Source organism: Cryptomeria japonica, chromosome 1 (assembly GCF_030272615.1).
Source record: "Cryptomeria japonica chromosome 1, Sugi_1.0, whole genome shotgun sequence".
Lineage (NCBI taxonomy): Eukaryota > Viridiplantae > Streptophyta > Pinopsida > Cupressales > Cupressaceae > Cryptomeria > Cryptomeria japonica.
The window spans coordinates 338,432,773-338,442,654 of record NC_081405.1 but is presented as its reverse complement, the minus strand read 5'-3'; the positions used below and the strand labels follow the sequence as shown (position 1 = coordinate 338,442,654).

The 9,882-nt window shown below is 35.7% G+C and overlaps 2 protein-coding genes and 1 non-coding gene across 3 annotated transcripts; 2 read left to right on the top strand and 1 right to left on the bottom strand.

Annotated features, from left to right (window-relative positions):
* Positions 1–1,099: 1,099 nt before the first annotated feature.
* Positions 1,100–1,202, bottom strand: LOC131043630 (U6 spliceosomal RNA). Its single transcript, XR_009105559.2, has one exon. It is a non-coding gene; the product is annotated as a U6 spliceosomal RNA (small nuclear RNA).
* A 3,300-nt stretch (positions 1,203–4,502) lies between these two features.
* LOC131043606 (receptor-like protein 35) lies at positions 4,503–5,405 on the top strand. Its single transcript, XM_057976836.2, has one exon. It carries the CDS (start codon positions 4,503–4,505, stop codon positions 5,403–5,405), a length of 903 nt encoding a protein of 300 aa, XP_057832819.2.
* A 390-nt stretch (positions 5,406–5,795) lies between these two features.
* On the top strand, positions 5,796–7,094 carry LOC131043607 (receptor-like protein EIX2). Its single transcript, XM_057976837.2, has one exon. The coding sequence runs from the start codon at positions 5,796–5,798 to the stop codon at positions 7,092–7,094; it is 1,299 nt and encodes a 432-aa protein (XP_057832820.2).
* Positions 7,095–9,882: the final 2,788 nt, after the last annotated feature.

The window sequence follows — 9,882 nt, the reverse complement described above, 5'->3', positions numbered from 1 at the left end:
AGAGAAAGGGTTGGTGTAAGGTTGGTGTTTCATAGACCTTGTTCTTTCAATTTCTTGAGTAGAGTAATGCTTTGCTTTATCAACACCCCCAACTTCAAGAATCCTAATCCATTGGACCAAGATGGTTATAAGTTCTCCAAGGGCCGATTCTCCAATGTTTTATGCTTCTTCATCAGTAGGTGGGTTTTGTTCCATGTGTAGGGGTTGAGTAGCCATGTTGATTCTTTCCCAAAGGGAGTTTTATTGTATCCCTTGATGTGCAACAATCTATTTATTTTGAAAACATATGTGAAGGTCCCTATCAAGACACTTAGGTCACATCTTATATTTTTTTACAAATAGCTCATGCCATTATTTTAAATTCGAGTGTTTATGCTTGTACTTTGTGATTATATGACACCTTAATGGATTTCCAACCAAACAAGCACTTTGTGTGCTTTGTCTTAATCTAGGTCTGGCTAGAGCACATTGTCTTATCTTTAGGCTAGGTTGATGGAAGTGATAAAGTTGTTTGGTTCCTTTCATCCACTATTTGAGTTGATGTCCTTATAATTCAACGTATTTAAAATAGGTGTGATTGAATGATAGAGGGCTAATCTCATTAAAGGGACCCCAACCCCATTATGTCATTGGCCTTGACATATTTAGGGCATCGTGGATACTATAAAACAAATGGGATGAAAGGAGAGAAAGGTCAAATGAGGGAAGGGTGGTTTAAATAGGAAAAAATGAGAGAAAATCAAGAGGAAAAATCTAGCTGAGAATAAGAATGAAAGCTAGAAATAAAATATGGCATGCACGACTTGGTCCCTAGCCACAGCTCGATCAAATTGTTCAAGTCACTTCTAAAGATTAATAGTAAATCTCCTTAAAGATGAATTGGATGCTAATAAATCAATAGATCAACAATTGACACTATTTAATTTGCACATTTCCCCTACAATCCCATTACAATAGTATGAAAGCATAAAAAAATTGCATTATGTAATTGTATAAAAGTAATATGTATAACAATTTGTATGCCAGCCCTATATATATATATATACTTGAAAATTAAATTAATAATTTAAAAGTAATTTAGTTGGTGGAAAGGGTATGAAAAAATTTGGACCATTTCTCGATTTATGCGTGTCATCCTTGCGCAGGGGCCATGCTAATCTTCTCTGTATCGTTCCAATTTTATCGGATGTCTCCGAAGAAACATAGCAAGATGCCCAGATTTCTATATTTAAAGGATTTTAATTTTGAAGGCGTGACGAATGTGGGAGTAAACAAACATTCCTACTGAAGACCATGCCCTGCCCCTGCGTGCAACGGGTACAGATAGAGAGACGTAGCCTCAAAAACAATATGGAATATTAGCATTATAATTACCTCTGCATCTCAAATGTGTGAAATGGAGTGCCTACCTATATTACATCTGAAATGGGACATCCAAATGGCAGGGCCAACACAACATTCCGCTGTTACAACTCACCCAGCCTCAAAATACAGAGAGTGCCGCAATATTTAGCTCCCCTTTGTATTTTGTCACAAGTAAAGGAGGAACCTTAATATAATAATGTAGGCAAACGTTAGATATTATAATAATGTAATTCTACTTATGATCTTAGAGTAAAGAGTAAAAAAATTATAAATTAATCAAATATCTTTTTACTAATTATAGAAATTATATGTATGTCAATTGAATTGAACTAGTTTAATAATTAATTATTAGATTAGTTGTTAAGCTAAGTTAGGGTTTATATACTACCTATTCATAAAGAATTATTAATTTGGTGAATTAAACTCATTTAGTATTGAGGTATTAGATCTATTTTTCATTTAGGGTTCATGTATCATATTAATCTATATATCAATTCGCATTTGAATGGTATATTGATCAGTATATCAGTCACATTGTTAATTTGTTATTAATAAATAGGGTTTAGGGTTTCTTGTTGAGAGTCTAGGATTTATGGTTTATTTTGGTTTTCAAATGGTTTAGTTAAGGCAACACTACTTTTTAACTTTTAACCACCTTTCTCCATCAATAAAAATATGAGGATGATTTGATAGTGTATTTACTTCATTGAGTAAAAGAATGGTGTAGCACAACATTATTAGATAGAATTATTCTTTACCAACATATTGATGCAAATACCTAATAAGATTAGGACATCATTTAATCAACCATTTTTTAGATTCATGATTCATCTTGGACGTCACTTCTATATATTTCAAAGATCAAGATGTCAAATTCTTGTACATTGGTGGGAAAAAAAAACCAAATATTCATGGTCATGATATCTACAACTTCAATAACAAAATTGGAGTAATTTAAAATGCATTAGAAATTTGAAATCAGGAAGAGTTTGAAAATAGTCTATGTCCTTATTATTTGCTTGTCTTTTACCATAACTGTTTTGGTTGCTTTTTTATAGTTCTTATTCTATTTATTAACATCAATTGAAATGGAAATTGAGGAGGAGAAGGACAAGGAAACTAAGCAGGAGAAGGACAAGGAGAATTCGAGCAGGAGTCAAGATAAAGCTGGAGAGGGGATAATTCTGGATAAACTCAAAAACCAGTTTGAGGCTCGTATGGGTTTTGACAGGTAGGTGGGTTTATGAAGGAATCAAGAATCTAGAAAAAATTGATAAGCAATAGGAAGAGAAAGGGAAGAAAGCTGAAATAAACTAGGAACAGTGGAATAAAGGTATGGAGGAAAAAGTAGAGAAGCTGGAAGTTCAGATTGGTAATCTGGAGGAAGGAAAAACAACTATGATCTAGTAATGATTTCGGACATCCTTACCTCTGTGACTAAGAATTTAGAGGAAATTACCAAGTTCCTTGATGGTTCCAGCACCTTCAAACCTGTCGTGGATCTAGATATTGATGAGGATGTTATCGAGGCAGGAACAGTGGAAAGTGCTCCTGGTGGTGCGGCAAAAAGAACAAGAGCAAGCATGAAAAAAGATATTGTGGCCTCTTCCAAGGATATCCCTAAGCTTAGGGATAATATTAAAGATTTGCAAGGGATTAGCAGAAATTTGGCTAATGCCCTAAAAAACATTAATTTCGGGATCCCTTCAAAACTTGCTTTTCCCGTAATCAAAAACATCAATTGAATTTAAAAGTTGAAAATTTGGTTATAAGTAAGCTATTATATCATTTATTCACTTTCTTGGAAGTTCTTATTCTAATGCATTAGAAATTTGAAATCAGGAAGAGTTTGAAAATAGTCTGTGTCCTTATTATTTGCTTGTCTTTTACCATAACTGTTTTGGTTGCTTTTTTATAGTTCTTATTCTATTTATTAACATCAATTGAAATGGAAATTGAGGAGGAGAAGGACAAGGAAACTAAGCAGGAGAAGGACAAGGAGAATTCGAGCAGGGATCAAGATAAAGCTGGAGAGGGGATAAGTTTGGATAAACTCAAAAACCAGTTTGAGGCTCGTATGGGTTTTGACAAGTAGGTGGGTTTATGAAGGAATCAAGAATCTGGAAAAAATTGATAAGCAATAGGAAGAGAAAGGGAAGAAAGCTGAAATAAACTAGGAACAGTGGAATAAAGGTATGGAGGAAAAAGTAGAGAAGCTGGAAGTTCAGATTGGTAATCTGGAGGAAGGAAAAACAACTATGATCTAGTAATGATTCCGAACATCCTTACCTCTGTGACTAAGAATTTAGAGGAAATTACCAAGTTCCTTGATGGTTCCAGCACCTTCAAACCTGTCGTGGATCTAGATATTGATGAGGATGTTATCGAGGCAGGGACAGTGGAAAGTGCTCCTGGTGGTGCGGCAAAAAGAACAAGGGCAAGCATGAAAAAAGATGTTGTGGCCTCTTCCAAGGATATCCCTAAGCTTAGGGATAATATTAAAGATTTGCAAGGGATTAGCAAAAATTTGGCTAATGCCCTAAAAAACATTAATTTCGGGATCCCTTCAAAACTTGCTTTTCCCGTAATCAAAAACATCAATTGAATTTAAAAGTTGAAAATTTGGTTATAAGTAAGCTATTATATTATTTATTCACTTTCTTGGAAGTTCTTATTCTATTTGTTAATATCAATAGAATTAGAGAGAAGTTGAACAAAGAAGTGTCAATTAGAAAGGAGATCTGAGAGATCTGAAATTGAAGTTTTGACACATTTATTACTATTATTGTCAATTCCTATCATATATGAATAAATGACTTGTTGAATGCAAGTAGGAAATCGATGGTAATAACATTAATAACGTTAGTTGAATTGGAGAGGAGGTGTGAGAGATGTGAGACGGAGTTTATCTAGGGTAAACAAGAAGAAAAAAATTTAGACATCTAAACATCTCATAAGCATCCACTAACCCAAGTTCAGAAGATAATCTATCTGATTGGAGCACTGATGACTGAGCAATGCGTGGCTCATCTTGTTCTGCAGTATAGTATTTCTTGACCAACGTCAACGCCTCTGTTTCAGCCTTTTCTATATAGTTGGCCTCAAAATCACTAAGGATTCAGACAATCTCAGTGACCATGGCCTTCTTATTTAAGCTTACTATAATTGGAGTATTTGCTGTCAGTTTGTGCCAGGGAATGCAGAATACTAGATGTAATGAGGGGGAAGCCGATGCTCTTCTTCACTTAAAATCTGGCTTAAACGACTCTTATGGTGGACTGAGTTCGTGGATAAAAGGAACAGATTGTTGCCTGTGGCAGGGCATATCATGTGATCCCAACACCAATCATGTTGTAACAGTTGACACATCCCTTGGTGTTGTAGGAGGTGTCATATCTGAGGGCTTGTGCAACCTAAGTTTTCTTACGGCCATTAACATGGTTGCCAATGGACTAACATGTACAATTCCTTCATGCCTTGGAAAACTGTCTTATCTTACAGAACTGGTTTTAGCTTGGAATAAATTGAGTGGGAGCATTCCATTTTCTTTTACAAACATGTCTTCTCTTGCAACTCTGAATTTACAGAGAAACAACTTGGAAGGAGAAAGTGTCCTTAGTACCATTTGTATGATGACCAGCCTTATTAAGATCGATCTTGCTGGCAACCAACTGAATGGAAGCTTACCATTGTGTCTGGGAAATCTTTCTTCTCTTGATTATCTCTCGCTTAGTGGAAATCAACTCACTGGCACCATTCCCTCTTCTCTATCTACTCTGTCTTCTCTACATACCCTGTATCTTGGTAGCAATCGCTTCAGTGGCATTATCCCAAATTCTCTAGGCAAGATGTCTTCCCTTAGTGATTTTAATGTTTATAACAATGAATTATCTGGACAAGTTCCAGATTCCTTGGGCAATATATCTTCTCTAAAAACTTTGGATTTATCCTACAACCGATTTAATGGAACCCTTCCAGCCTCATTTTCTCGTCTCACCGCCCTTACTAGTCTCAGAGCATATGGTAATGCATTCTGCTAGGACATTCCTTCTTCAGCACTTCCATCTTCCATTGACTGGCTTTCCCTCTCTCTCAGCGGTCATCAGGTGATTTCAGAGGCTTTCTTTAACAACATTGGCAAACTAGATTATCTAGAGTTGCTGAATTGTGTATTAAATATCAGCACAACCTGGATCCCTTCATTCCAGTTAGACAGCTTGTATTTGAGATCATGTGAGATGGATGGCTAGATTCCACTCTGGATTTCGACTCAACTCTCACTTGTTGACTTGAAATTGGCTGGTAACGATCTTCAAGGGGAAATTCCCACATGGCTACTAGATATGAGTCTTGAATTCATCAATCTCACAGAAAATAATCTGAAAGGACACCTAATAGTAGATACTTCTGCTTGGGGGCAAATGATGATCATGGATATGTCTAGCAATGCATTTTCGGGACACATACCATCACAGTGGCCTTCTACTATGTTAGTATTGTTGCTCAATGACAATTTGTTGATCAGAAATATTCCTCCGAGCTTGCAACTCGGTCTGGAGCCACAGATGTTAAATTTGGCACATAATAATTTGACTGGAATTATTCCCCCAAGCCTAGCAGATTATTCAGTGCTTCAAGTATTGAATTTGGGAAATAATAATTTGGAGGGGAAGATACCATTTGAGTTTGGTGAGCTAAGTCTGTTGTGGTCATTGGTCCTGAAGAACAATAAGCTCAATGGATCATTCCCTCCCTCAATCTCAAAGTGCAAAGAATTATTTTTTCTGGATGTTGGGAAAAACTTGTTGAAAGGGCGGATTCCAAAGTCAATTGGAAAGCTCTCAAAGTTGCAAGTGCTAGTGATGAGGCAAAATAAATTTGGGCGTAGTATTCCAGCAGCAATTGGGCAGCTAAAGCAGCTTCAAATCTTAGACATGTCCTCAAACCGCTTGTCAGGTTCAATACCAGAGAGTATTTTGAGTTTGCAAGCAATGGTCATAGAAAGAGAACATGGATTCATCATGGGTCAATTATGGCCAGCTATTCTAGATTATGACCTCCTCACGAATAAACCAGTGGGAGACATGTATCATGATGGCCTAGATATGAATTTTAAAGGGATAGATGAGCACTACCCATATATATTTTCCCTCATGACATCCAGAGACCTCTCAAACAATCAATTGAAGGGGGAAATTCCTTTTGATTTTGGAAAGTTGAAGGGCTTGATGTTCCTCAATCTTTCCATGAACAATCTCAATGGTTCCATTCCAAATAGTTTTGGAGAACTGAGCTCATTGGAATCTTTAGATCTCTCTTCAAATCAGTTATCTGGAGAAATCCCTCAGGAGCTTCGATCCTTTGACTACTTGGGATTTTTAAACTTGTCCAACAACAACCTTTCAGGCAGCATTCCTCAAGGAGGACACGTGGTAACATTCCAAGAATCATCATATTTAAGAAATCCAAACCTATGGGGTTGTCCACTTCCGAATAATTGTTCTTGGCCACAATTTCTTCCTGCTCCCATTTCTAGGTCTGTCAGTGAAGAAGAGAAGAGCGAGGAAACTCTATGGTATGATATTGGAGTGGGACTGTCATATGCAGTGGGTTTTGCAGGGGTGGTGTCTTTTCTAGTACTAATTATCAAGTGGAAAGAGAGATATTTCCAGGGAGTTGATTTGATTTTGAAGTTTTTATTCCCATGGATCCGCAATTTGAGGCTATGAAAAGATTGCTTTTTCCTGCAGGCGAGTCAAAAGTAAAACAAGTATATACTTTATTTAAAGACTTTGAAGACACGTTATTCTAAAACATTGTTTTGTTCTCGTTCATGCAGATTACTAAGGATCATGGCGAAGACATTCCATCTCTAAGACTATTATATATAGTTTTCCATTAAATCTGGTTTTCATTATTACTGTTGTATTCTACGCTTTGTCAACTGTAGTTTTAGCCTTAAAGCAGAACACCTGCTGTACAAAAAATATGCAGAGTATTTCTTTTATTTATCTTCAGCATTATGACCTGCATTTTGTCTTTCGGCATTGAAATTTTAGATAATGAAGATCGTATGACAAATAGAAACCTCTAATTACGACCACATATCAACAATTTGAATAGCTTGCACCCATACTGACCATGGAAGCAAGCAATTGGACCGTTGCATATTTAACATCCTAAACGAATTATGTCATGCTCCATCCTCTTATGCCCAAAGAATCATCATATCCATTGATTGACCCATAAAACCTTCTAGCATTAGTAATGTTGTTGTCATACTTTCCTCCTGTATTTGTCGGCGAAGTCAAAGAGATGCAAGAAAGTTACAAACATTGAAGAAAACATTTGATTGCACTTTGCAGCGTGAAACAGGTGAAGAATTTGCATTTCTTTAAATCCAAACAAACCTGTTTGGCATGATTGAGAAGCCCATTAGAGTAAACAGGACAGAGGAGTAGCCATAGCAACAGTTGTTTCTCCTGCAAGATCCGATGCAGGGTTGTTGGTATCAATCTTGTATTCCTATCTAGGGTTTCTCAAGTAATAGCTCTCAAGAATTCAACTTGTAAAAAACTAATGATAAAGAAAAATCCACATAACGAGTATGAATTTTATACTAAAACTCAATGGCCAGATATTTGTAAACAAAAATTTATAATCCAAATTTATGTGAATTTATGTGAGAAAAGAGTAGACTATCTAGGATAACAATTGCATTGCATAACTACGTGGCAAGTAGTAGAGCCACCAGTTTCTAGGTTGGATCCTTGAATATCTAAATTCGTAATAATATAAGGGGATTACTAAATTCGTAATAATATGAGGGGATTCAAAACCAAAATGGCCTATGCAAAATGTATAAGCATAAATCATGAGATAAAAAAAAATTCTACTGTTTCTACATGAATGTGAAAACAACGAACTCAAAATACTAATTTAATGTTATTTAAAACATTTCTACTGTTTCTACATGAATATGAAAACAACGAACTCAAAATACTGATTTAATGTTATTTAAAACACATAGCACAAACCTTCAAAAAGAACTAAATATGTTCTCGCCAGCATACAATTATTTTTTAGTTTTGTTTTCTGATAAACAAATAATCAATAAGCCTCGGAAATCTTTCTTGTCCAGAAACATTGTGTTTGCTGCCAATAATATTAGATTTAATTGTTCAATATGACAAAGAAAAATAATAAAATATTATATTATTTTCTTTGTTAATAAAGCTCAATTCAAGAAAATAACCATTCTAACAACATAGTTTCAACTTAGTAAAACCCTAAAAGGAGATGCCATCACCCAAAAAAAGTGCTCTGATTATCAAGTTTTATAGGAAGAAAATGTACTTAAAATATTCGGAATCTGTATATAGTTTAAAAGAATAGATATATTCTTTATTAGCATACCAGTTCACAAATGTTGAAGCTTTTTCAACTTAAACAGCAACCCGAGTACTTTATACCTCATCATTGCTCTGCCCAACAGCAAGCATCAAGACCAAGATACATAAAATATTTGTCTATTCTTCAAACTCAAAATGCAACAATCATGCTCCATGCAAAAGCTAACTCTTCAACTTATTCGAACCATACCACTGCAAATATTCACCCAAATTATGTGTAATATAAAATTCTCTTGACATCTTAAATCGGTGACATTACAAAACAGAGGTAATATGTCACACGAAAATCAATCTGTTAAAAGGAGGTCTTATCAGTGCATGTTCTTCCATGCACTTAGATTCTAGCAAGTAATGTCATGTTATCTCTATAAGATAAGGAACGGCAACTGTGTTGGGATGTTAATTCACATTCTGATGGGAACAACATTTACAGTCAACATAGGGGAGAGGACCCAGTAGTCGTGCACACTAACTTTACGCTTCTCAAAATTCTACGTGGAAATTTCAAATCTCCCAATTTTTTGCAGTAGCTTACTTGGCAAGTCCCCTATTTATAACTAAGGTTTTAGGGCCAGATCATCAAGTATGGTGCCACATCAACATGATTTTTGCCAAGGTTTCCAAAACAGCCCTAAGAAAAAGTGAGACCAATAGGCTTGTAAAAAAGGCCCCAATACTTGTGCAACTAATCACATGATTGGTTACTTTTCTCAACTATTGGTACGTTTCCTAAAGATAATGGCTACATCGAGGTCTCTAGAGAGGTTGAAGATGAGATTTTCATGAAATATCATGACATTATAGCTAAAGAAGAAACATTCTGGAAACAGAGGTCGAGAAATATTTGGTTGAAGGAAGGGGATAGAAACACCAAATACTTTCATATGTCCACTTTGAAACACAAGGCCATCAATAGGATATCTCAGCTTAAAGTCAATGATAGAGCTATTGAAGATGAAGATTCTATGAGGAAGACAGCCCTGGAGTTCTTCTCAAACCTCATGACTAAGGATCAGAACCTGGACCTTCAAGCTCAAAAGTACCTTACGGACTGTATCCCCTCTATCTTGGATACAGATTAGAATTCCTATCTTACTGCTATACC

Bases quoted from the DNA above. Each gene is read 5' to 3' on its own strand.
- LOC131043607 (XM_057976837.2), top strand. From the start codon at position 5,796: ATGGATATGTCTAGCAATGCATTTTCGGGACACATACCATCACAGTGG.
- LOC131043606 (XM_057976836.2), top strand. From the start codon at position 4,503: ATGGCCTTCTTATTTAAGCTTACTATAATTGGAGTATTTGCTGTCAGT.